We start from the raw sequence: 27,779 nt of genomic DNA on the forward strand, positions 1-27,779 counted from the left end.
CTGGTGACTGATGGCAACATCGGAATAGGCAATCTCAGTGTTTGTTGCCAGAGTGGTTGCCAACTTTACTTCCTCCTTGGTACAATATCAGAAAGGGTTAACCCTGTGCCCAAGTCCAGTTTGCTTTGAGCTGGCAGGAACAAGCTTGTGTCAGAAAGGGTGCAGCCTCCGAGGCTTTTTTTGTGTACTATAAAATCAGCCATGTAACTGATATAGCCATAGTTTGGCTCAGCCATGGCTCCTCCAGGCATCACCGTCTGCCTCAGCAAGGACCCCGATGCTGCTGGAGCGGCCCACATCCTTTCCTACTGCGGGCAGAAGTTCAGGGACCTGAAGCTCCAGTGCTTGCAGCAGAGATGCCTGTTCACCGATACATACTTTGGAGCCCGCCCTGAATCAGTTGGGTATGGCGAACTGGGGCCCAGCTCTGCGGTCACCAAGAGGCTGGTGTGGAAGAGGCCAAAGGTGGGTGAAGATATTCTTGCTTTTCCTCCAGGTGACATGTTATCAGAGCCAGTGCACAAGCAAAGCAGGCAGCTGGCGCACCTCTGAGTATGCCATCATGGATGGCATTGTTTGGATTAGATCAGTGGTTCCCAATCTTTAGGAGCCCGCAAACACTGAGTTTGTCATGGGCTACATGCAACCTCTTCCATCCCCACCACACAAAAAATACAGTCAATTTGGTAACCCATGGGGGAGCGCTCGGTGAGACGCTGGCGATGTCAGCTGTGGGGCGTCCATTCTCCATTCTCTGATGGTCTATGGCAGGGGTGTCCAAACCCCGGCCCTGGGGCCACAGGCGGCCCTTGAGGCCTTTCAATGCGGCCCTCAGGGAGCCCCCAGTCTCTAATGAGCCTCTGGCCCTCCAGAGATTTGTTGCAGCCTGCACTGGCCCAACACAACTGCTCTCAGCGTGAAGGCAACTATTTGACCTCTTTGCATGAGCTGTGGGATGAGGGCTCCCTCCACTGCTTGATGTTTCATGTCTGTGATGCAGCAGCAGCAGCAAAGGAAAGGCCAGCCTTGCTTTGTGCAAGGCCTTTTATAGGCCTTGAGCTATTGCAAGACCTTCATTCATTCATATAAGTTCATCTTTAATATATTCATTTATGTAAACTTATGTAAATTTATTCAAATTTTAAATGTAAATTGATTCTTTCTTTCCCCGGCCCCCGAACATAGTGTCAGAGAGATGATGTGGCCCTCCTGCCAAAAACTTTGGACACCCCTGGTCTATGGGGAAGCATCTCGCCAAGTTGAGTGCTCCTCCTCAGACTACCGGAAAGGATGGAGAATGGCACTTCAGCAAGCATTGGACCACCAGAGAGGGCAGAGAATGGACTACCAACATCCACAGCTGACACTTCAGTGGTCTGTGAGGGAGCACTCACTTGACGAGCCACTGGAAGTGATCAATGGTGATTACCTTTTTTTCCTGAGACCTCAGGGACCACTTCTCAGATTCACATGGACCACCTGTGGTCCCCAGACTGGATTAGATACAGTGGCCAGGCCCAGATCTTCAAACTCACCAGGTGGCCTTGGGCCAGTCTCACCTCCCTCACAGGGTCATGTGGGGATCAAATGATCTCTTTTGAGGAAAGGTGGGATTCCAAGGCACTGCTAGATAAACAAATGAAACTGACGGCTTTTGACAGTTAAGCTTTGGTGTTAATTTCCGAGTGCAGGTATTGTAAGAATATAGATATACCACATCTGATAAAGAACCATAGCCCTTCACTGCCTCTATAGGACATCTGCAAGCCCCGGCCACCCCGGTTTATCCATGGAGGAACGACTCGGTTTGATGTTTGCCAGGGGAAATATTTAGGTAAGTGTTCCTTCTCTGTGACCTTGTGGCCTTGCTGTTTGGATTGCCCCCCCTTCTATTCATTTGAGAGCTATAAGAGGGGAAGCTTCAAGGTGAGGCTCTCACCATCCTTGCATCTCCGCTCTGGAAAAAAGCTTTACCTACTACAGTGGCGTATCTAGAAGGGGTGCAAAACACTAAGTTGTGCAGGGAGCCTCACTGCAGTGTGCAAGCCCCCCCCCCCCCGAGCCATTCCAGGCAGTGGGAGCAAAATGGAGGCGTCATACATAATCTTGCATTTGTAGATCCTCACACCAGGGTGGCCAATCCTTTTTTTTTTTTTAATTAACAGACACAAACATACAAACATATACATTTAGGAGTGCTAAATACCATATACCACTGTGTTGGCAACCTTCAGTCTCGAAAGACTCTGGTATCGTGCTCTGAAAGGTGGTTCTGGCACAGCGTCTAGTGTGGCTGAAAAGGTCGATTCGGGAGTGACAATCCCTTCCACACTGGGAGCAAGTGCAGTCTGTCCCTGGCCTGTCTCCCTGGCTATGGGCCTTCCTTCTTTGCCTCTTAGCCTCAGACTGTTGGCCAAGTGTCTCTTCAAACTGGGAAAGGCCATGCTGCACAGCCTGCCTCCACGCAGGCCACTCAGAGGCCAGGGTTTCCCACTTGTTGAGGTCCACTCCTAAGGCCTTCAGATCCCTCTTGCAGATGTTCTTGTATCACAGCTGTGGTCTACTAATTAATCATACTTTATCTCCTCAGCTACTTACTCATCTATTTCTACCTCTTATTGATTTATCCATTTATTTATATAATATACAATAAATTTTCCCTAATGCCCTATTATATTTTCTAAATATTCACTTTCTACCAAGCGTAAACTAACTTCAATTGCTCATTAATATTAAAACAAAATCATCTGATTACCAAAATTATCACCTCAGCTATTTCAACTCCAATCTAATTCTCCAATCTAATTACACTTTTTTCCTTTGACATAATAACCACATATAAAACAATTCTTCCACATGTTTACATTTCCAGCTATATTTTTTTAATACATTCTAATTCATATTTATCAATTTCATACGTATTCTTTTTTTTCTTCTTCAAATAAATTTGGGCCATTGTTATTAGCTGAATAAATCCTCCAATTTTCTTTAACCCTCAAATTACCCTCAGGGTTTTTTCTTTCTTTCCATTTTTTCTCCTGTAATATCTTTAATAATTTATCTCTATAACAGAAGCCGATAGATCCACACTTTCTTATATAGGGTGTGTTCATTCTTCCAGTTAACTGGGATATATTTTCTCCTTCTTGTTCCAACAAATTTTGTGATTTGTGCACTCCTGTTACTCTGTCCATCTTATCTTTCTTGATCTCCATCAGCGCCTCTTCTTCATCCTGTTGATTTTCCTCCTTGTCCGCTTTTTCACTCCCTTGTTTATCTTCTGCTTGTTTCTTCACATCTTCCAATTGTTCCTTACACACATCTATCTGTTGGGAAAGAGTCTCCAGACTGGCTTGAATCTGTGAGGACCAACTCAGCTGTTGTCGCTCCATAACAAGCAATCTCTCCGTATTAATCAAGATTTTCTGTATCCACATTTCTGGAACAGAATCCATTTTGCAATTTCTCTCTAGTCCACTAGATGTCCACAAGGTATTATTCTCCTTACTTCCACCACATCATTACTACTCTGCCATCCGCATTCCTTACATACCTCTTGCAGATAACAGTCCAGTGCGGTTAACGGAGAGAGAAACAAAACGTAAGAAAACAGTCTCACCATCTCTGGTGCAGACAAAACAAAGCTCTTTCAAATCTAATGAGAATTATGTTTATATCCAATTATGTCCAAGAATAATTCTGGATTTTAGTTCACACCCAAGTTATAGTTGTAATTATAATCCACCACCAATTTATTCCATGACAGAGAAAAAGAGCACTTTCAACCTCCTTAAAAAGTCTCTTGTTAATGCCTCCAATATATCCAGGGCTTTTAGCCAAATCAGTCAATCAGAGCCGGGGACAATATTAACACTTGCTTATCTTAAATTTCCAGCTTAAACTTTACACTTCACGCTTTTTCTTCTTCCTCCATATGGCATCTTGATTGCAGTTCACTGCACCCCCCAATACTGTCACAAACGGTTAGATTTCTCTAAGAAGAAAGCCCCCCCCCCAGTGGGGCTTTCAGTTTCCCAGATACCTGCACCAATGAGGTTCTTGTCTCTCCTAACAAAGATCTTCAGGTCCTCTTCAGACCTGCAGTATTTGGGGGAAAACAAACTGTCTCCCAGGAGCTCCTGGGGACATGTCTGTTTGTCCACTGTTGGCTCCTCCCCCCCCCAGGGTAGCCAATCCTAACTGCACCGCTATTTAGACTGTCCAGAAATAAATCACGAGTCTTGTAGGACACTTCCAGTTTCTAGACACGTATCTGAGACGGCAATCCTACACACCCTTTCCTAAGAGTAAGCCCAGCTGAACACAATGGGACTTCCTTCTGAGTAGACATGCCTAGGATTGTGCTGTTAACATCTTTACGAAAATCTAAGTCACAAAAGAGAGCTGTAGCTGCTGACTCCTCCAGAAATATCCACTGCTTCAAACAGTGCCGCAAAAATGGATGCCTCCCCTTTGTCCACCACAGGTGACTGCTGGTTCCTGGCCGCAGCTGCATCCCTGACCCTGCACCCTCACCTCTTGCACAGGGTGGTGCCCCAGGATCAGAGCTTTGACAGCGAGGATTATGCTGGCATCTTCCATTTCCAGGTGAGCGAGCCGCTCAACTGTGTCTCCAAGGGCAGCCCACCCGTCAAGTCAGAGCTCCTGGGCTTCTTCCCTTCTTACTTTTTCCTTTCCTTTCCATCCTATGCATTGAACCCAATGGAACTTACTTCTATGTAAACATGCTTAGGATTGCGCCTTTAGCTGCTCACGGTGACTGCCGATGGTACCTGGTCCCAGCAAAGGTGAAGTCCCCGGCAACATTTGTCCCTGTCAGTTCATATACACCGAGCCATCAGTCCATCCATAGGATCGAGAGGGAGGAGGGAGCAGAGAGCTCTCTTTCAGCTGCTCTCTCCAGCGCTCTGAAACAGTGTGGGGTTTGCCTCCAGCCTCATTGACTTGTTCTCTCTGTCACTCACCCCCTGCTTACCATCTGCCTCCCCAGTTCTGGCAATATGGGCAGTGGGTGGACGTTGTGGTGGATGACCTATTGCCCACCGTGGACGGAGAGCTCTTCTTTGTGCATTCTGCTGAAAGAGATGAGTTCTGGATGCCTTTGTTGGAGAAAGCCTATGCCAAGTGAGTGAGGCAGCCGAGTGAGTGAGGCATCGTTCCTTCCTCCGGGGAGCCCCACTTCTCCCTTTCCCAGGGCCACTGCTTCTGCAACACGCCATTGTTGCACTTCAGCCATTTATTGATTTAGGGGGCCCTGCTCTGGTAGGCCAACTGGCGGGTTGGATTTGACACCCGTTCCCTGGAGGCGCCTCTTGGTTCCTCCTCCGCCCATCTCATCGTGCTGCTCTCTTTGGGGCATGATTTCTCTACTCTTCGTTCTCTGCCCAGGCTGAATGGCTCCTACGAGGCTATGAGTGGTGGATACATGAACGAGGCCTTTGTGGACTTCACTGGTGGTATCGGGGAGGCCCTCCCTCTGAAAGCACCTAACCGAGGCCTCTTCAAATCCATTCAGGCGGCACTGAGCAGGCACTCTTTGATGGGAGCATTCATCCAGGTAGGGACTGGCACATAGAATGCCCTAACCCCGACTCCGGATTTGTACTGGTTTTTAAACAAAGGAAGCACAGTAGTAGGTTTAACATCATGGGGGACAGACGGAGGTCACCAACTGTTAAGTGAAGGGCACTTTGTACATGCTCAGAGGTACTTTTCCTTATTGTATACAGCAAGAATTCTGCAGGGAGTGAAACACAGAGCACCCACATGCAAGCCTGCAGGTTCTGGCGTAGAACTGAAGCAGCTGCTGTCAGGTGCTTAGTTAATAAAATACATTCTGAGGGTGTCATCACATATTGCTAACCCCCAATTCTCCACGAGCCTATGTATAGATTTTTGATGGCACCGGTGTTAAAACTGAGCTATGTCTCCACCCCAGGAGGTTGAGCTGCTGTCTCCTACGATGACTGATGGCTCCTGACTGATAGCTTTCCAACCCCAGACATACTGGAACCCCTCAAAAAGCAGACTTGACACTCCTTTAAGCTTTCAGGCTGACAAAGTATCAGGAGTCCAGCAGTGTCAAGAGTGGAGAATCTCCCTGTCTCAACTTCCTGGCATAATAAATCATCTCCCAGACTTGGGGGGCAATTGGTCTGACTGTGCTCTGCCCTTCTGACTGCCTTCAGGTTAGCAGCCACCAAGACAGGGAATTACAGACCGCAGAGGGACTGGTGAAGGGACATGCCTATTCCATCACTGGGATCCACAAGGTAGGTTTTGGAAAATCCCCTAACAGCTTCCTCTTTCTCAGAGGGGTATATTTCCTGGAGGGAAGCAGGGGAAAGGTGGCCAAGGGAATAAGATGACGCCAGTGCCCTGGTGAGTCCCGTGGAAAAATAGGGGCAGGTCAAGGCATTGCTTTGTTTGGAGTGAGGGGCATCTGGGGTTCCTCTGCTTTGTCTGCAGGAAGTAGCTGTGAGCATACTGGGATGACCAGAGTCAAAGGGGGCATGGGATCTTGCAAGTGTGTCTCATGGCATGTTCAGCTGGCCTTGCAAAGCTGAGAAAAACTGCACCGGTGGAAATCAGGGCTGGCCCATCCTAGAGGCCACCTGAGACAGCAATCTCAGGTGATCAATTACTAGGGGCACCTGACTGCAACTCTTCCTCTTTCCACACTCCCTGGTTTCAAAACTATAGAGAGGAACTCAGCGGAAGACAAAAACGTGGAGGGGTGGGCTAAAGCATTGGAGACACTCTAGCCCACCACTCTTCTCTCCTCCACCCTGTCTTGTTTCCTCCAAGGAGTGAGAAAAGAATTGGCAGTGGTAACCATGCTTAACTGCGTCTATCAAAAAGGTACAAGAGCTCCATCCTCCGTTGAACCTGCTCACAATCATGCACTCCTTGACTCTCTTGTTTTAAAATGCAGCAACACACACATACACACACACACACTTTTGTGCTTGCTCCTAGCTCGAGCTGGAGGGCAAGAAGGTAAGGCTGTTGAGGCTGCGGAATCCATGGGGCTTCCAGGAATGGAACGGTCGCTGGAGTGACAAGTGAGTGTGTCCGGGGGGGGGGGTAATGTTGGGGGCTGGTGCTACAACAGGGACATGGGGCATCAGGGCTGGCCCATGACCTCCTGATGCAGCATGCCAAATGCTGCCCCCCCTCACCCAATGACCATTTGCTCCAGAAATGCTTGATGGACATTTGGGTGTCTTTTCACTGCTCATCTGATTTGTTCTATCAGAGCATTGTTTTAAAGTGCATATTCCTGATATATCTGTAGGCCTCCTTGTAGCCCCTCTGGCCCAAGTGGCAGGGTAGAACTACCTCAATGAAACCAGAGAATGAGGAAGTAAATCCTTCTGTCGCCCCACTGCCTCTGATTCAGGGATGCAGGAGTGTATGTGATACCCTCACGACCCAACTCTTGCCTTGGCCTTCATTCATGCCGGTTGTTATCCCCCTTTTATCTGGCTTCAGTTCTCCGCTGTGGTCGAATCTAGATCCTGTACTGCAGACAAAGCTGTGCGCGAACAGGGAAGACGGAGAATTTTGGTGAGGGATTTTGCCTCTGCCCTTACAGAACTGTAATCACATCACACCGTTTTAGGGGTACTGACTACATCCTTCTTTTTTGGTTTGCATCCTCCATCTAGGATGCAACTGGTCGATTTTATACATTATTTTGATACCCTGGAGATCTGCCATTTGAATGCTGTTGTGCAGGAGGACGCCCCCTCTTCTTGGGACATCAACTGCTTCCAAGGGCGTTGGGTCAGAGGCCATACTGCTGGTGGACACCAGTCCTTCTACCCATGGGGTAATTTCTGGGCTAGATGGCTGAGGGTGGAACAGAAGGTCTTTGGTGGACCTGGGAGAAGCTTCGGGGCAGGGCTTAGATACCAGTGAATGTGGAATTTACAGCATAAACCAAAAACAAAGAGAAGACCAATCTCTGCCCCAATTAAGCTACAATCTCAATTTTGGCAGTGGGGGAAGAAAGGAAGAAGCAACATGGGGAGAAAGCCAACAAGTACATGTGCCTCCATATACAAGCAGTTTTAACTAACCATGGGTTCCAAGCCTGCTATGGAGGCTGCACCTGAGCTACCAAACATGACCAGAAATGTTCTGTGGTTGCATCTGGGAGCCTTTCTGAGGCCCCTTTCTGGACATGTCAAGTTGCATCCGGAGGTCATATAGTCCAGACCCGTGTGTTGGCAACCTTCAGTCTTGAAAGACTCTGGTAACGCGCTCTGAATGGTGGTCCTGGAACAGCGTCTAGTGTGGCTGAAAAGGCCGATTCGGGAGTGATGATCCCTTCCACACTGGGAACAAGTGCAGTCTGTCCCTGGCCCGTCTCCCTGGCTATGGGCCTTCCTTTTTTTTCTCTTTGCCTCAGACTGTTGGCCAAGTGTCTCTTCAAACTGGGAAAGGCCATGTTGCACAGCCTGCCTCCAAGCGGGCCGCTCAGAGGCCAGGGTTTCCCACTGTTGAGATCCACTCCGAAGGCCTTCAGATCCCTCTTGCAGATGTCCTTGTATCGCAGCTGTGGTCTACCTGTAGGGCGCTTTCCTTGCACAAGTTCTCCATAGAGGAGATCCTTTGGGATCCGGCCATCATCCATTCTCACAACATGACCGAGCCAACGCAGGCGTCTCTGTTTCAGCAGTGCATACATGCTAGGGATTCCAGCTCATTCCAGGACTGTGTTGTTTGGAACTTTGTCCTGCCAGGTGATGCAGAGAATGCATCGGAGGCAGTGCATGTGGAAAGTGTTCAAGAAGACCAGACCCATGGATTTGTTTATGCAAGGGTTTCAGTATCTGCGGGGGGGGGGTCCAGGAATGGATCCCCCAGGGATACCAAGGTCTGACTGTATTTATTCTTTGCTTCATGAAAAAGCTGCATTTTGAGGAGGGATTTGAAGGAAGGGAAGGTGTCCTGGGGAGATGATCCCAGCATAAATCATGGGCAGCTCAGGTAGAGTGTCTTTCAGCAGGAAACCCCCCCCCCTTTCTTTTTGGGTGCTATATCAGGTCCCCTACATAGGTTACTGTTCCTTTAGTAGGAATATGCCTTGCAAAAGAGTTGAATGAAGCAATATCTCCATCTGCTGGCTCTTAAGTAAATAAGCATATTTGGGGCTCGATCCTAGCCAGCTTTCCAGGACTCATGCAGCCGCAGCACAGCCCCAAGGTAAGGGAACAAACGTTCTCTTACTTGAGGAGACCTCCATGACTGCCCTCCCCCACTGCAGGATGCAGTACGTGCCCCACTGGCCTGGCTGCATCAGTGCTGGAATGCTGGATAGGATTGGGTCCCTGGTGGACTGCACTGCGCTTCCATCCTGATCACCAAACTGCAAAACACTTCCAGCTGCTGCAGGGCCATCACATAAGCACAGGGAAGGTTGGGAAGAACCCCAAGGGGTTCCCCAACTGTAACTGCCACAGGACTCCCAGCATTGCCTCGTCTCAGACCTGGGGTGATCATGGAGGGAGCAGGGAAGGTCATGGATCTAGTTCTTCTGGCTCCTTCAATCCCTAAAATCTGTGCAAATATCTGAGTGGTCTTAGACCAGCTTCTGAGAGACACACACTCCCCTCCCCCATGCAGACACCTTCTGGATGAACCCCCAGTACCATGTTTCCTTGCTGGAGCCGGATGAGGCCGAACTGAAGAAGCAACACAGGAAGGAGCGTCGAGCCCAGATTCCCACTTGCACCCTGCTTGTCTCTCTAATGCAGAGAGACCAGCGCAGGAGCAGGTGGAGAGGAAAGGACTTCCTGCTCATTGCCTTTAACGTTTTCCAGGTGGGCACACGGGGCCTGGAAGGCGGCTGCTTAACTAATATTGTGCTGGGTGTTTGCCAGAGGGCAATTTGGCCCCCAAAGGCCAGAGCCAACAGTGAAAGAGCATCTGCACTTCTGTAGCTCCAGAGCAAACAATGGAAATGTGTTAGATTTATTTGCCTTCCTAGCGATTGTTCTAAGTTGTCCTTCTCTTCTTCTACACCCCTGTCCTCTTGTAGGTGCCCAAACAGGTAACCACCACCCACATGGATTTAATTTTTTGAGAAGTCTCCTATCGTTACTGCACACAGAAGAAAAAAAAAATTGATTGCAATTTGAGTGGAATGAGAAGCACCATCACATGAGAAATTGAACAAATCAGGGAAGTGAAAGAATCACTCACATAGACTTCCATGATTCTTAGCTTTAGGTTCTGATAAGTCAGGAATGGGCAACTTCTATAATATTGGGGCTATTCCATTCTGCAGGCAGTGGTTTAGTGGAGGGAGGGCAGTCTAGGAATGGTTAGCTTCAGAATAAAATTGGCACCAAGGATCAAAGTTTTCCCAGTTCCAGAGCACAAATGAAATACTATGCATCAAGAACTAAAAATATGGACATTTGCACCTGAAAAGTAGCAGTGAGATCTTGCATTACAAAATGGCCAGGTAGAAGAACCTCATTGCACCTTTTTTTCTTACTAGTATCTAGAGCTGAAGACCACAGCCCACAGAAGGGAACTGCTCCCCAGACTCAAGGCAGTCTGCCCTCTAGTCTGGGGGTATTCCAGGGATATCACAGGACACCTCAAGCTGCCTCCTGGGGATTACCTGATCATCCCCAGCACCCAGAAGCCTATGGAAGAGGCCAGCTTCACCCTCCGCATCTTCACTGAGAAAAAACACCAATTCTTGTGAGTTCCCCCAAGTTCCAGGGCTTTTATTCTATACAACTCTATGTATTCTGGGCCCCACAATGACTTTGAACCTGCCTCTCTGCAGTGTCCTGAGAGTGCTGACGATCGTCAGCCCTATCAGGAAGGAAAGGGAGGTTTGGTTTCATGAAAGAATGGCAGATTGGCTGTTGGTCATTACGCAGTTGTGTTTTTATTCGGGGTGGGAGGGCCAAGACCAGCCCAAGGCCTCCTAGCACCAGAGGCAGCATGTCAAATGTCCTTCCCCCATGTGTGCAGCTGATGCTTAACAGTGTTAAATGGCCTTTCAGGGAAATTGATGATGAAATCAGCATGGAAGAGAAGACACTGCAGGTAACAGCTTCTTCTGTGGCTGCATTGGAATAGTCCATAGGGGAGTTTCAAGAGCTGGGCTGGGTGCATTTGTCAGCCTGAAATTTGCCACCCCTGAAAAACTTGAAAAGCTGGAATAAAATGCAGCGAAATGAGCAGCAAAGCCTGTAACGTGGTGGCAGGAAAGTAGGCAATTGAGGTCACTCTGACACTGCTCTCCTCAATCTCCCAGGTGATGGCACCACCCAGGACTGGATTAGACCAGGTGCTTGAGGAAACCTTCCTGGAGTGGGCAGGGCAGGTGAGGGAGTACAAGATGGTCACTGACCACAGTTCTCCGCCAATTCAAATATTTGTACAGTAATCAGTTTGGCTGCTGACTGATCAGCTATTGCGCAGCAGATCTGCATCATTGATGGTGCCTGATACTGAGAATGCTCAAGGAACGGCATTTGATGGTAGGCTGGTGGAAGGGCATTTGATAGCGCTATTGGTGAATAAGCCATGACCCAAGAAAGCATGCTTTGTTTCGTTTTAGGATCAGCAAGTAGGCACTATGGAACTCCAGGGCCTTCTGAACAGAACCATGAGCACTTGTGAGTATCAGCTAAAGCTGCCTTCCTGTTTGGCCACGCTGTCTTGCACCTCATTCTACTCTTGGCTATCCCCTCTAGGGCCAGTGCAAGACCTTCTAACTCCTCGACCCTGTCCAGCTCTTAACAAACTTTTCTTCTTCAGTAAGTCAGCTGAAGACGGGTGACTTCTCCACGGAGGACTGCCTGAAAATCATCCAGTGTTTCAGTGTATCCTTCAGCAGGGAAGCAGCAGTCTGCTCAATACTGAGCGGGAAAGGAATGGGACTTTCTGGCTTGGGCTACATTGTAGAATTGGGGTGCAGAGGGGAGAACTGGCCCTTCATTCTTCATCCCTGTCTGCAAAATGACTCTCTGCCTCAAAATCAGTGATGCTGAGCAGGGCATTCGAGGCACAGGAGGCCTGTCTTAGCTTGAGGTCCCCAGACTTGTGGTGGTTGGCAACCTTCAGTCTTGAAAGACTATGGTATAAGCCTACAGCACCCAATGTTCCCAGGCAGTCTCCCATCCAAGTACTAAACAGGCCTGGCCCTGCTTAGCTTCCATAAGAACATAAGAACAGCCCCACTGGATCAGGCCAAAGGCCCATCTAGTCCAGCTTCCTGTATCTCACAGCGGCCCACCAAATGCCCCAGGGAGCACACCAGATAACAAGAGACCTCATCCTGGTGCCCTCCCTTGCATCTGGCATTCTGACATAGCCCATTTCTAAAATCAGGAGGTTGCGCATACACATCATGGCTTGTACCCCGTAATGGATTTTTCCTCCAGAAACTTGTCCAATCCCCTTTTAAAGGTGTCCAGGCCAGATGCCGTCACCACATCCTGTGGCAAGGAGTTCCACAGACCAACCACACGCTGAGTAAAGAAATATTTTCTTTTGTCTGTTCTAACTCTCCCAACACTCAATTTTAGTGAATGTCCCCTGGTTCTGGTGTTATGTGAGAGTGTAAAGAGCATCTCCCTATCCACTCTGTCCATCCCCTGCATAATTTTGTATGTCTCAATCATGTCCCCCCTCAGGCGTCTCTATTCTAGGCTGAAGAGGCCCAAACGCTGTAGCCTTTCCTCGTAAGGAAGGTGTCCCAGCCCCGTAATCATTTTAGTCGCTCTCTTTTGCACCTTTTTCATTTCCAATGTCTTTTTTGAGATGCGGCGACCAGAACTGGACACAATACTCCAGCTGTGGCCTTACTATCGATTTGTACAACGGCAGTATAATACTAGCCGTTTTGTTCTCAATACCCTTCCTAATGATCCCAAGCATAGAATTGGCCTTCTTTACTGCTGCCGCACGTTGGGTCGACACTTTCATCGATCTGTCCACCACCACCCCAAGATCTCTCTCCTGATCTGCCACAGACAGCTCAGAACCCATCAGCCTATATCTAAAGTTTTGATTTTTTGCCCCAATGTGCATGACTTTACACTTACTGACATTGAAGCGCATCTGCCATTTTGTTGCCCATTCTGCCAGTCTGGAGAGATCCTTCTGGAGCTCCTCACAATCACTTCTGGCCTTCACCACTCAGAAAAGTTGGGTGTTGTCTGCAAACTTTGCATCCTCACATGTGCAGGTTAACAGTTGCTGCAGGACTGTATTCTTAGGAAGCTCCTAAAGGCATGCAGCCCAGAGCTTAAAGAGGCAGAGGACCCATAAAAGCCAGTCATGACTGGAGTTTTTTTGATGTCCCTGTCTGCAACTCCTTCCTAACTGCCAGCATTGGCTATACCATTAGCTTGCCCTTAATTTGATCACAGGACGGTGGGACAGGCAGGCTGACACTACGTGAGTTTAAGCAAGTTTGGATCAAAATGGAAGAATGGGAGGTGAGTGCATGGGGATTGGGTATAAGAGAATTCTTCCCATCCGGGGCCTGAACCACCCCTGCTGGGGATAGGACTGGGCCATGGAGGCAGCCACATCAAAACCAGACGTGTGCAGGTGAGTGTGATTTATTTCTTTATTGTGATACTCTTCCCATCTTCAACCTCCCCTCTGAAGACAGCCAGAATTATTGACTCCATTTTGCAGGTGGGAAGGATGAGGCTGGAAAAACACATGCCTTTCCTCAGGCCACCTGGTGAATATGCAGTTGGGGTGAAACTGAGACTAGGGGCTTCTCCATGTCACAACACTTGGCCACTGCACCAGTTTTGGCGTGTATCTCACGTGCCCCAAGAGGCTGACCTTTCCTATTTCCACTTCGCAGGGTATATTCGTCAAGTATGACCTGGACAGGTCTGGCACCATGAACGCGCATGAAATGCAACTAGCACTGAATGCAGCAGGTAAAAAGGGGGTGGAAGCGAGTGCAAGGGAGGACTCTTCTCTTTAAGAAATTGGACAACGACAAAACATTGATCTGTAGAATTCACAAGGACCCTTCCAAAAAGTTCTCCCGGGGGGGGGGGGAGAAAATAGATCTCCAACTCATAGTGCCATCATGTGGCTTCCTCTTCCAACAGTGGCTGCAGTATACACGACTGCAGCAAAAATTCTCACTGAAAAAGTTGCCTGTTAATCCGGCATGCATGGCTCATGCATGCAGCCAACTGAGACAGGTGCCTAAAGGGTCAGGTTAAGAAGCTGCATCGTCCTCTACCACTCCTCTTCCTGTCCCTTACATTCCAAAAGAAAGCAAGGAAAGGAGCAGAAGGGCAAATCTAGAGGAGTGGCAGGTTAGAATGTCTCCAACCTTTGATGCTTCTTTCTTTTTAAAGCACACGGAGCCCTGCTAATATTGCTGTATTTGTTCTCACACAGGATTCCACTTGAACAAGCAGACAACAGAGGTCCTTCTGAAAAAATACAGCAACCCCTGGCTTCAGATAGATTTTAGTAGCTTTATGTCCTTCATGGTACGCCTGGAGCGCATCTTCCGTAAGAGTCAACATCTTCCAAATTGTCCTATTCTGGTCAATTGCATTTGTATTTCTTCTTTTCTCCCCAGAGCCAAATGTGTCCTATGTCAGGGTCATGTTAGTTTATCCATGAGCAAGGTCAGGCCAATCCTGGCCCAAGGGCATGCAATGAGGTCTGTGGGGTGAGCTGACATTTGAATCCAAGTTCCTTGTGCCAGTATATATCATGCTGGCTAATCCCCCCAAAATAACCAGCTCAGAATCTGTTGTTTGCAAAAGAGCAATTCATTGAACTGTTTCTTTTCTACAGGGCATTGCAAAAGTCAGGATGTTAATGGTGATGGTCTGATCTACATGACCCAGAAGGAGGTAAGGAAAAAGATGACAGGGTCTGGGCTAACTCTGAATGCATTTTCCCCCAGCGTCTCTCTCTCTTCCCCAGTCTCCTTTAGAGCAATGGAGTAGAAACTATGCAGAATCAGCATGGATTTGATTGGGCTACACCACCCACCTTGGTAGCTTCTTCCACAGGGTGGGGGTAGAGTAGGAGAACAAGTGTGCATCTGCCACCCCAAGCCCAAACTGGCATCCCTTCACCCTCAATAAATTATCTTTCCTCCTTCCCTTGCAACTTTTGGCAATTTTCAGCTTTCTTACATTCAGCACAGCCCAAATGGGAAAGTAAAGCTCTGTTGTTTGCTTCCTTTCAGTGGATGGAACTCTCCACCTCCTGCTGACTCACTGCAGGAGACCCAAACCAACTTGCTCCTGCCCCCATTTCGCTTTCCCTTCTTTGTAGTCTTCCTTGCATCTATTTCTAGATTGTAAGCCCATCAGGGCAGGGACCTGTCCCTCTTACCTGATGTAAAGCACAACATATGGCACACATTAAACTTTGCAAAGCCTTCCTGCTGTTTGGGAAGGTTAAAGGATTGCTGGGTTTCTCTTTTTCTTCTCCAGTCCCCTCCAGAAAAAAAAGTCAGTGAAAACTAAAATATGAATGAAAATTGCTTCTTAACCAATTTATTTCAAAGTACTCTAAAGGCTCAAGGACAGCATTTGGATATGCTTCCCCCAGGGAATGAGCCTTATAACAGCCTTAAATTAAGCAATGGCACCACCTGCTGGCAGTTCAAAAAATCTCCCCATACAGCACTATGCAGGGTTGCTCAGAAACTGTAGAACTTAAAGGCTTCCTCAAATGATCACAGTCCTGAGACTCAAAGCAATATCAGACTATCTCAGCTCAAAAATGGAATAGTGGGCAGAGTGAGGAAGCTTTATTCTAATGGTCTGATCCATGAACTCAAACACACCCAAGTATCTGAGCAACTACTTTCAGGTCAGACCTGATTCTGAGACCCTGCTTCTTCCTACCAGCAATAGTGGCACCAAGCAAGATGTGCCCGTGAGCAGCTGCATCGCACATCTAGCAGCAGTCAATGCAGGAATGCAAACAGCCCTGTGAGAACTGCAGGTCATTTGTGCCCAGGTGTCTGTCTGGAAGCACCCCAAGCATCATTCAGTGTTCTGCACCATCACCTGAAAACAAATCTAGTATCAATCACAAACCTGGGCAAGATGTTGTGGCATAAGGCTGAGTGGTGGCATGACAAGATTTCACACTTTAGGTATTTCAGGGCAAGTTCTCCAAATAATGTCAAAGGAAGAAGAGGCTGTGCAGGAAGAGGAAGAAGATGCTCTCTAAAACAACACAAAGGTCCCAAAGACAAGGGCCTGCATGGCAGTTGGACCATCTGACCCAAAAGGAAGCCGCTTTATGGCTAAATCTGTACATACTCAGAGGGACTTTTCCTGTCAAAGAACAATTGAAATTATAAATATGATTTCTCCATCTATGACCCAGACAGATGTTCTCTGCATTATATGTACTTTGAGTTGTATCCTAAGGTTTCCTTCTCCTTTTTCATCACTATGAAGAGAAGGCCCTTCCTTTGCCCCAAGGAGAGCAGGGTAGCAACATGAAGATGCCTATATAAGAGCAGGTGGGAACACTCACTAACTGATCAACTTAAAAACCAGTAGTATGGCCTTTTCCCTGAGATGAACATGGTGGACCTCCATCATGAACAATCTCTCCTCCTCTTCCTCCCCTTGTGATCTTTGTCTACTGTTTATGCTATTTAAAGCATAATACAAACGGAAAATTAAAGCTCACCCAGTTTCATTTCTCCTGTTTAAGTGTACAGAATTTTCCACTTCTCTGGTTCAGAAGAGGTGACCCTACCACCTCCTAGTCATCAACAGATTGTCCTAATTAATTGTAGCCAGAAACGCCAATGGAATTTCCACATTAAGGTGCTCAAATTCTGCAATCGCCCCCCAAATCTCAATTCTGCAATCAGAACAAAGTAGGTACTAAAGAAAATGCTGTACTGCTGTCATGCAGCATATGATTAAAAAAATATATATATTAGTGTTCACATCAGGTTTATCACCACTACTTTTTAGTCTCGACAAAATAACCTCTACAATAAATTCTTTTCGGTGATTGAAGACATATATGCCAACCCCTTTTTTGTGCCATTCTTGTTGGCCCTTTCCCAGCAGATTCCGCCCTTCCACCCCCCCGCCTGTCTTCCACACTCTTGTCACCCTTAATAATGCCAGATCAAGCAACTATTCAAGGGTGAGCCTCCTTTCCATTTCTGTAGGACTCCAGCAGGTTGAGTCACTTTAAGGACCTTCTAAGAAGCCTGTCCCGCAACCTCTTCCCTACTGCAAAACAATCCTTTTGTTTTCCAAAAGAAGAGCCAAACCAGTTCCTATACCGTTTTTAAAAAGAAGAGCAATTTAATTTACACAGAAGTACTAAATGTACATAATTCTTTTAAAAAATTGTTATACACAATAAATACAGTACAAAATTATTTTATAGTACTATATTTTGTTTCTGAACTGTGATGAAGTTCAAACTGGTACCAGCAGGGGGAGGAAAGAAAACTTTTTTTTAATACTAAAAAGGAGTGGGGTATAACTTCTTGCTTCCTTTTATTTGCAGAGCCTTCCTGTTATTTGGTGTCAGGCGAGAAAGCAGAAGGATTTAGAAGGATCTCAGTGGATTTTCTTAAACTTTCAAAAATGATCTTTTTTCAAATTACCTCCTAAGCCCAATCAAGATCTAAGATTGGCAATGAGTTACAGTGGGCAGGTGGAAACTTCTCAAAAGTTGAAATATGCATATCTTCTTGCCTTCAATACCCAGCCCTTCCCTCCCTAAAAAATAAAAAAAATTCAGTGAAAATTAAAACACACAGAGAGATGAGAATTTTCCCTTGACTCCTGCACTTATGAAACAAACCAAAAAAAATGCATGGTCGCTTTCATTTATTTAAAAATACTGGAAAGGCTTAAAGTAAAAATTTGTATATAATCCCTCATAACAACATGATAGCCAATGATATTCACCTTTAATCTGAAAGGGAAGCTTATTTTAACTTAACCATCTTTCGGTGAGGAGAGGCAGCAATCAAATCAAGTCATGATCCCAAACCCACGCTTCTTAGAAGGAAAAAAGGACACTAAACAAAAAGCCAAACAATTTCATATACATTTTTATATATATTTATATATAAAAAAGAACAAAAAACCACCGGTGCGGGAGTCTGAACATCCCTTATTGCTTCCTAGCCATATATATTGCCCCCCCACATTACAAGATAACCGGGGAGGGGGGTTATAGGTGGGGAGCACTGTCAGCTTTTGTAAGTAGTGTTTCAAGACCCAATCCTTGTTCTTGCTTGGGACGTTCCTCTTATAGCTCTTCACAGTGAAACAAGGAATTATTTGCCCCAAATTAACCGTTTCATTGAAGTGCTGGAATTCCATTTTGTGGCAATGGAACACACGTGCACACTCCATTGTGCATCAGCTGGGGAAGCCTGTGCAAGCAGATACACCATGCATGCACCAAAGTACACGCAGGGCTCTGGATCAGTGCCACAGAGGTTGACCATGCTCCTTGCCCCCTTTCTAAAAGGCTATAGCTACTGCTCTGTAAAGAAGGCCACCTTAACAATAGGAGGGAACAGGGTGATGGACAAGTGCTTCGGAATCTACCAAAAGGCTTCCTCTATCCACAAGAATGGTTTTTCCCCCTAATGCCACACAGCATAAAGCAAAACTTAAATTTATAGAGACAGTTCTTGAGCACTACCACAGAGCGTGATGAGAGAATAAAGCTGCCATTTTCTCTTGAAAGTAAAATGTTCTGGATGCAATTTGCTGGGGGATACAATCTCATGCACATACCCCACTGACATGAAGTGCACAGGAGACATTTCCAGTGCACCACATAATAAATTAAGAAAATTCGCAGCCTGATCCAGTGATCCCTTGTGGAGATTCTGGTGAGGACAACAGCACCTGTATGAAGCATTACTTATCACATGACAGAACACGCAAAGCTTGGACTCTGGTATACAGTATCCTTAAGCAAATTTGCAGCATTGGTAAAATGGGGTGAGTTCTGAAACACATTTTGTTGAAGACAAAATAAAATTTAGACCTTTTAACCCTCTTTTTGGTTCAGTTATATTCCTAAAAAATTCTTTTCCAGCAGACTGCATTTTTAAGACACAAACTTTTCTCTCTCTACTTCACAAGACACAGTAAAGGTTAAAGGAGGAGGAGGAACTGATGCTAAAAGAAAAAGAGAAGAGGCTTGGACAGGGCTGACATTATCTAGAATTTTCTGCCTTTCCCCATAATAATGTGGTGGGGTAGAAGGGCCACTGGCATCGCCTCTTTTATCTTTAGGGCAAGAGAGTGGAAACCTAACAAGAACCATCAACCGGAAGATACAAAAATGAACACTGAATACATTCAGAAATAACTCCAAGGGGAGAAAGAAAACACAGAAAGTTAATACTGGGGCTACGTATTCTCTGTCCTTGGCCAGAGGGTGTGATGGGAAAGCAAAACTTTTTTTTTAAAACTCAAATTCAATCTCTTTATCCATCTAATTAAGAACAAGAAAGGTAATAACCTGTATCTGGTCAGCTCTCTATCTTCACACCCCGGAATTACCTGATCATCGACTTTTTCTCTTCATCAAACATGTTTTTCAGCTGAACAGTTAAACATGAGATGTTTGCATGTGTACATGTCTTGATGAAGCAAACCTGCATATACCCACTGAGTGATGGATGGGACAAAACCAACCAAAACTTCAATAAGCAGCTGCTTTAAGGGAGTTTGCTTAGGAGCTGGCCAAGCCCACAGGCTACAAATCATAACTCCCCCACCGGCACTTTTAAAGCAAGTTATCCCAGACTGTACTACTGTCCTTTTGCAAAACTGCAAAAGCTGTTTCGGCAACAGGAGGCAACACACACACACACAGGTTTCTAGAATAAATATATTAAATGAGCACATGGATAATGTTAAGGCCTCACCTAACTGAGTTTGGTATTTGGGGCTGGGAAGAGGGGAGGTGAGTAAAAACAAGAGGCTTGAGAATGTTCAAGGTTTTCCTGCACCCAAATTGGCCAAGGCTTTTTCATTATTCTAACTATCCTTTTGGAGGCCCTGGTTTGCATTTAGTAGTTTTGGAAATCTAATTTTTAGCCCTTTAAAACAAATACTTCTAACCTAGCAATGGAAATTCTAAAAAGACCTGGTTTACTTTGTCACCGTTTTACAGGAAGAACCTAGAAAAAGGTGCTGCATCTGTTCTGGTTTCTACAGGATTTTTTCCCCCTCCAGAAGGCTGATTCTTTTACTTTTGAAGCAGTTTAAAACTTTTCATGATAATTTATCATATGAGTTTGGCTAGGGACAGGGCGGTGGTGATGGTTGTGAGCACCAGGGGATGAAAGTATCAAAGAGACTTTGTTTCAGGGTTGCTTGCAAGAGGAAAAAAAAGCAGAAAGGAATTCAGAAGGCAGCTGCAGCAAATTCCCAAACCTTGGACTCCAAAATTAACACATTTTTTGCCTTTAAAAGAAATAAAAGTAGTCTGAGGGGAGAACAGAGAAAATAAAAGATGCATAGTTAATGGCTGAATACAGATCACTTGGCACCATTCCAAAAGAACAAACAGCTAATCTCCAAGTTGGACTTGTTGGCCCTTACTTCTGCTCCTGGTTCATACCTGGGACAGCAGCCAAAAGAGTAGGCTGGCCTGTGTTTAATCTGACGTGGGATGTCATGAAAGGTACTGCTCTCTTTACAAGCCAAGGATGGGAGGATGAAGAGACACAGAGCAAGAAATCCAATTTCGGCAGTGGATAAACTGGCTGGGTACTACCAAGCAAATCTGGAAATAATGAGCAACAGACCACAATTTAATAATTAAGAAGATAACACATTTTGGCAGTACCAGTTGCTTTCTGACTTGCTAAGACGGCTTGTACATCTGTTTTGATTTTAGGTAACATACATAGTTTTAGAAAGAAGAGATAGGAGAAGGCAAAAGGGGTACAAAAAAAAAGGCTGAATACGCACTGGACTCTCACAACTGAACCAGATCCAAGAAGCTGCCAAAATTGTCCATGACAATTTGGCGAGCTAAAAAAAATCATACTAAGCTGGTATGTGTGATTCAGGCTATGAACTGAGAGAAAAGAGCCATCAACAGATATCCTAAGGATCAGGGTTAAGAAAGCCCACTTCCAGGGCAGCAAAACTTATAGAACACAAAGTAAAACCAATCTATCAAGAAGGAGGAGCTGTGAAAGTAAACAAAAAAAGGAATAAAAATCTACACTTGGCATTTCAAAACACTGAAAATGTCACCCTTTTAGAACATCAAGCCAAGAAGGCTCTTTCTCTGGGCATTTCAGGAGCTTGGTGCCCCCCCCTCCTCTAACTCCTCTCATACACAAACACCTAGGTAGAAAACTCTCCTAAACTGCAAATACAAGAAAAATTTCTGTGTGTACAATACAGATGGCCTATAAACTCCCACTTTAAGAGATTTGATCTGCGTGTTTTTTGCACTTGTGACCTCTTGCACACCCACTGCCATCCACAAAACACATTCCTGAGCTCTGTATTTTTCAAGCCACATGATGCACAGTTAGCAAGTGTGCATGTCACAGTACTGCCTTTATGCTTTCTTGGCCACATGCAAGGCTCAAGGTAGCAGAAATCCATCTCTCCCTCTCTAGCTACCCGGGGTGGGGGGGGGGGGGGAAGAAGAAGACAGAGACAGATGCTTTTGGCACCTAAAATCAGACAAGAAGAATCCAAGGGCTGGTTGGTTTGCTTTTTACATTAAATCTTTCATTTGAAAATCAGTTTGTCTCTAAGATTGCAAATATCAGTATGGATCACATTTTTGAAGATGCTGCAAACCAAGCTTGGGGCTGCATTACAGCTCTAAGATGCACAACGATTAAGGAATAATCAGCCCCCAAACCTTAATGGTAGCAACTCCAGCCCACCTATGCTCTTCAACAAATGTCAGCCTGCAAAACCTTGTCCTTTGGCTGCAGCTATACTGGAGTCAGTAAAAAAAAAGAAAAAGATATAAATAGGAAAAGGCACTAACTAAGCTTCACTTAGTGAAAACAATATGCAAGCCTTCTAAGTTGTGCAGAATTCCTCATCAGAAAGAAGAGCAATTACATCACAGTTTAAATCAGAGCAAGGATGTTTTAAGTCACTACAGGTAGATAAAAAGTAATCCAGCTTTGCTGAAGGTAGCATCACTTCTAACCATTTCTATCCAGTCAACATGTTGATTTTTAGGCCTCTCGTGCTAGGAATGACCACATAGTCCTCTTGACTATCTCAAGAAACTAAAATATCTGATGAATAAGCACACTGTCTTGTCAAAAAGCTCCAAGGACGTTCTACCTTCCCACCTGCCTGCTGAAGAGTTCTCTGCTAATTCAAAAGCTTGCACATCATTTCAACAGACGGTTGCTGATAAAGTCTCTTCTTGCCTGTTTAGCATCTTAATCCATTTTCTCCTTACACAATCCACCTGTGGAACAAAAGAAGCTCCTTTTGGAAGAGGGTAAAAGATATCCCTTTGGAAGAGGGTAAATGGTATCAGTCAAAAACAGTAGGTTATGTGTTTGACAACTCAGCAACACTTCGGTGCAGAACAGCCTCTACCCCTAAAAGAGCGAGTCGCAGTTGACACCTATAAGCTGCAGTGAGAATAAGAGCTGACACACAAAGTAAACGGCAGTATCTTGCAAGAACAAGAAACCTAAAAGTGCAAGAGGAAGGACCACAGACTGAAGAATATCACACATTAAGGCTGCAGATGAAAGCAATGCACACAGAGGACTCCATGATACGAAACACTTTTTCAAGGCTGGTATGATGTGCCATTTGGGGATCAACAGCCCTGTTTCAGGGCATCCTGAAATCCTCTTTACCATCCATTCAGGGTGAAAAGGGGAGCCTCTTGATTCTACATGCAAGGGATGGAGAACAGCTCTCCATACATTAGTCTCTTGTGTGACTGCAATACCACCATGTGCATTTGGCAACGAGGATGACAAAGATCCTGAGTTGTGCAAAATTCTCCAGTAACACTGCCAACCTGGCATTACCAGAGGGTTGAATCTGATTCTAGCTGTTCCAGTGAAATGTACCATTTCAAAGCTTCAGTTGAGCTGAAAACTGAAATGTGAGAATGAAGACAGAGGTAGGCCAAGAATCTGGAAGCAGCCCAGCCTACTAGCAAATGAGAGAGAGAGAAAAAGAAAAAACCCCGACACCCTAAGACCATCTGGAATGTTCCTGTAAATCCTAAAAACACAATGCAGTTTGAGATCATTGCTATTCAGTTGGCACTATCCATAAGAGTCTTAACAGAACTCGCATTATAGACAAGCCAAACCTTCATGCTGATACTCACATTTTATACCAGAAGTTGTGCTCCAACTGAGTTCTGTGTGTCATGGGGAAATGCAGAAAAACAAATGTAAACAAGACTGAAAATTACTGATAGGAGAAAAAAAAAACACAAAAGGGGTAGAAAGTTCCAACCTGAGAGAACTGAGCGAGGCTCCAAGGGTGGGAGGAGCAGCACTGTGATCACAGGCCCCATAGGGGCCACAACAAGCCCATGTAATTTAAGAGCTACTTTCTTCCTTACCCAACCACAGAGAGATGCCTGCAGTTTCCATCTAAGGGAGTTCCATCTTATGACTCTTAAGCATGTGTAGATAGTAGAAAGAGATAACAGAAAGAGTAGAGAGGTGTTTTTAAAAGAGATATCAAGTTAGAGAGACACCAATAAGAGTAACCGTGAAGGGATGGTTTAAAACTGGGGAGGGAGGGCCAGAGATGAAAACACCGACAGCCACAGCTAAGAGTGAAAAAGTACACGAGAGGAACCCGTGTACTTCTGCCCTTGCCTGAGTTTCCACGGTGAACACTCACCTCACATCCAACATGGGAATGCTCAGACAAACTGTACTCCTATTGCAGCTTAAATAATTCCTTCTGGACAACATTTGTCCAAATATCAAATTGATGTGGTTTTCGGGGGGGACGGGGACATATACCCCCTTACCAGAACTTTCCTTCTCCCACCCACCACAGTGGCACTGCCCAGATCCACCCAAGTCTGAGAGGGGACTGGTTTCCTCTTTGAAACTGGTTTATTTGTGGAAACTCAACCATACTTTTTCTTTTTAAGTATCTGTTTATATCTTTTATACTTTCTCTTTTTGCATTTTGTTCAGAAGTTGAAAAAAAAGCTGACATTTTATATTAAATAACTTAAAAGAAACCTGACAAAAATCAATGTCATAATTGCCCCTTTATCACAACTCCTCTGAGTTGTTCCCCACTCCGTTCCTTTGGCCTCCCTGCTGGCTTTGGACTTGGGATTTATGCAAAATGTCCTTAAGATAGTTGTGGCGTTTGGGGAAGTCAAGGGGCGGGGAGGAGGAAATAAAACCCAATCATCATCATTCAGAGATTCAAATTAGCAATTTGTTACAGAATCTAAATATTACACAGCCAATACTACCTATGGGCCCCAATCCAACCCCCTCCCACCTGCCTGCCTGGCATTTGCTGAATTTTTAAAAAATGGTGCGTGTGATGAGACGTGTATTGTAAATCCAGCCGCAGCATGTACTTTACAACAACGAAAAACCATCATATAAACACTTGGATGGATGAAGCCTCTGTAGGACATTCTTGTTGCCCTCCCCACCCCAGACCCCTGTTCTTCCACTTCTGGTGTCAGGACCATTCTGCTGGGTCTCTGGGAAGTGACACCTCGGCTTCCAACCGTTCTCCAGCCAGCAGAAGCTGCTACAGCTTCGGTCCTTGGCTCTCTTTGTACAGTCACTGCTTGGTTTAGTTTTCTGTTATCTGTTCAACGTCCTTGCTCCAAGGCCGCCATTGTGATTGGGGGCAAGGTAAGTGTCTGTGCGGTGGACAGGTGAGGAGAAAGGGGGCGAGGATGAGTTGTATGAAGAAGAGGGTGTCCGGGTGTTCTGGCCCCCAGCCTGGGGTTGCTGCAAGTTCAGGATGCTATCAATAGCACTCTGCAGATGCTCATTAAGTGAGTCGTCAGGAGGGCTGTCGCTGGAGAAGCTAGCATTGTCCACGTCGAAAGACTCTGACTTTCGACGCTTGGCTGGGGGCACAGGCACCTCCCACGTGAGTTCAGAGGCAGAGCCATGGTCAGGTGGCTCAGCCTTTATCATCCGGTGATAAAACTCATCCTCAACCTCTGCTAGTTCCTTTATAAGGCCACTGGTTGAATCATCGGTCTTAGGAGGGGCCGGGCTCTCTTGCATCACTAGAGAACGGGCGTCACTCCGGTTGAAAAAGGTATGCTTGGTGTTGTCCTCTGACCTGCTCTTCTCTGCCACAGCAGAGCTCTCATGAGTTTTATGAGAGGTGATGACGCTTCTGGACCCACCATCTTGCTTGATGATGAGGGTGCTTGGCACCATATCAGCTTTTGGGGTGCTCCCTTTTGAGCAGGTGTCTGGGGCTTTGTCTGCTACAAAAGCATCCACATTTTCCCGGTAAGTCTTACGGAGAGGAAGCCTGCAGTAAGTCACAATGGGCTTTTTTTCTACTGGAGCTGCACTGATATGGTCAACTGTCCCATTCATTTGCCCCGCCATGGAGGTGGTGGTGTTGGCAATGGACGCAGTTGATGAATGTTGCTCAGTTGTTTTGATCACTGTGCACACAGGCGGTGGGGTCTGGTGAACTGGGTCCAAGGCAGTGTTGTGAACTACTTTGCTAAGCCCTGCCTCCTGCTTGATCTTCAGCTTCAGTCCAATCCTGCTCCGGGCTTCATAGGTTTTGATGGGTGGTTTGCTCCTGGAGGGCAAAGCATCCTCATCACCGTCCAAGGAGGGCGAGGCCTTGGCCCATGTGACAGAGGGGGAGCCCCCGCTGTGCTTGATGACCAGTTTTGTGGGGTTGATCGGAGTTGTCATTTGCACTGGAGGTGCCTTCAGGTTGTCAGAAGTCAAAGCAATGCTGCTGGGCACAGAGCCCTGACCCAGAGATGAAGCAGCAAAACTCTGCGACCGTGAAGAGGAGGAAACGTACTCATCTGCAAAAGAAGAGCATATGGCACCATTTTACTCAAAGGCAGGTGAAGAGGGTCTTCTCATATCACCACTGTCATGGATAATGGCCATTAGGGAGGTATGTGGGGCGGCGGCAAGAAATGGGGCCTTCTCAGTAGTGGCACCAACACTATGGAACTCCCTTCCCCTTGACTTAAGAATGGCTCCCTCTCTTGAGACTTTTCGGCGAGGCCTGAAAACCCTTCTGTTTAAACAAGCCTTCTGAGTTCTCGGCCTTTTTAACATCTTTTATATTTTTTACAGGCCTGGTTCTTTTATGATTTGCTGCTGCTCTATGCTCTTTTTACCGGACTATTTTTTATCTGACTGCTGTTTTTATGATATGTGTTTATTTGTTTTAAATTATGTTTTTAATCTGTTTTAACCTGTTGTAAGCTGCCTTGAGTCCCTTCGGGGAGAAAGGCGGGGTAAAAATAAAGTTGTTATTATTATTATTATTATTATTATTATTATTATTATTATTATTATTATTATTATTATTAGGGACACCATACCAGAATCAAATGCAAGACTGGCCAACTTATCAGGGGCCACAGTATTCTCTGAATATAAGTTGGAATAATCCAGTTGCACTCATGGATGGCCAAGCTCTATCATAGAGCCTGCAGCAGAAAAGGCTTCATGGACACAGAGCACAGGCACTCAGACAGCAGGAGGTTATTGACTTAGAAAGGTGGGGCTGAGAAACAAATGTGCTTCTGCCAATATCCTCTCAAGAGGCAAATAGTTGCTCCTCAAACTAATGGGCCTTTGGCCTTCCAGACTGCACCTTTGGAATGTCAAGAACATAACACTTTGCTGAAATACTTATGCAGACACTGCTTCTTTTCCTCACAAGTAAACTGCATTTAAAATATGTTTATCACAGCCTTGAATTTCATCAGTCACAAGTGGCAAAGTTGTGAAATTTTTGAGGGGTGAATGGCAATTTTTTTTTTCTTTTTAAGAACTTCTCTCTGCCTTGCCCCTGCAGGTGGCGGCGGCTTCAGCAGCGCTTTGATCACATAACTCAGTGGCCAAGTCCTGCCAGTCACCCCTCCCCCCAAAGCACCATGAAGTGGTCCTCTGACATGATGTAGGGCCATTTCCTGAAGCATTCAAAAAAGAAAAAAAGAATGCCAAGAGTCAGCTGCTCTCAGAGCTTGAAAGACCGCTAAGACCCCCACTGCTGCTGCCCACAGAGGCAGAGCAAAAAACCTTTTTGTAAAGAAGAGAAGAGAAAAGCCAGGCTGCTCAAAGTGCAGTGGAAAACAAATTTTGTTAAGCCCCCTACTGCTGCAACCACTACCAGTTGGCAAGCTCCCTGAAGCAGGAGAAGGACATTCTTGGTAGGTAGGCAAGTTTTTAAAACTTGAATTACAAGGCTGTTTCATCACACCTTGATTAAATTTAAATTGGTAGGAACAAGGAGGGGAGCAGAAAACATTGCTCTGGGAGCTCAGATCTGACCTGTGGGATGCTGTTTGACCATCCTTGCTCTGCCCTTTCTTTGATTTACAATGTCTCAACCCACATTATAAATGTTAAATTGGATGTACTGAAGGCAGTCCCTTGCTAATCCTTACAGTTTATATTCTCAACAGTTTGATTAACACACCACTGAACATCTGAAACAAGAACTAGAGGTGAAACCTGCCTGGGTGTGACTTTTCCTGGAAGACCTCACCTTTATGATGCCAGGTGTAGA

The 27,779-nt window shown here is 45.9% G+C and overlaps 2 protein-coding genes across 2 annotated transcripts in view; one reads left to right on the forward strand and one right to left on the reverse strand.

Moving 5' to 3' along the window:
• The first annotated feature begins 234 nt into the window (after window positions 1-234).
• Window positions 235-15,330, forward strand: CAPN12 (calpain 12). Its single transcript, XM_066638118.1, has 21 exons — window positions 235-465; window positions 1,756-1,834; window positions 4,487-4,608; window positions 5,012-5,145; window positions 5,410-5,578; window positions 6,210-6,293; window positions 7,000-7,085; window positions 7,516-7,590; window positions 7,692-7,855; window positions 9,655-9,851; window positions 10,070-10,081; window positions 10,535-10,743; window positions 11,055-11,097; window positions 11,309-11,377; window positions 11,615-11,672; window positions 11,815-11,879; window positions 13,431-13,499; window positions 13,883-13,961; window positions 14,437-14,553; window positions 14,845-14,903; window positions 15,245-15,330. Exons 1-21 carry the CDS (start codon window positions 235-237, stop codon window positions 15,269-15,271), a joined length of 2,148 nt encoding a protein of 715 aa, XP_066494215.1. The 3' UTR covers window positions 15,272-15,330.
• Window positions 15,331-18,096: 2,766 nt separating this feature from the next.
• Window positions 18,097-27,779, reverse strand: part of BICRA (BRD4 interacting chromatin remodeling complex associated protein) — a 32,692-nt gene continuing 23,009 nt past the window's right edge. The window contains exon 14 of the mRNA XM_066638119.1: window positions 18,097-26,055. Coding sequence (XP_066494216.1) covers window positions 24,845-26,055 — 1,211 coding nt within the window. The 3' untranslated portion in view covers window positions 18,097-24,844. The remainder of the gene's footprint in view (window positions 26,056-27,779) is intronic.

This window comes from Tiliqua scincoides, chromosome 10 (genome assembly GCF_035046505.1).
Source record: "Tiliqua scincoides isolate rTilSci1 chromosome 10, rTilSci1.hap2, whole genome shotgun sequence".
Taxonomy (NCBI): domain Eukaryota; kingdom Metazoa; phylum Chordata; class Lepidosauria; order Squamata; family Scincidae; genus Tiliqua; species Tiliqua scincoides.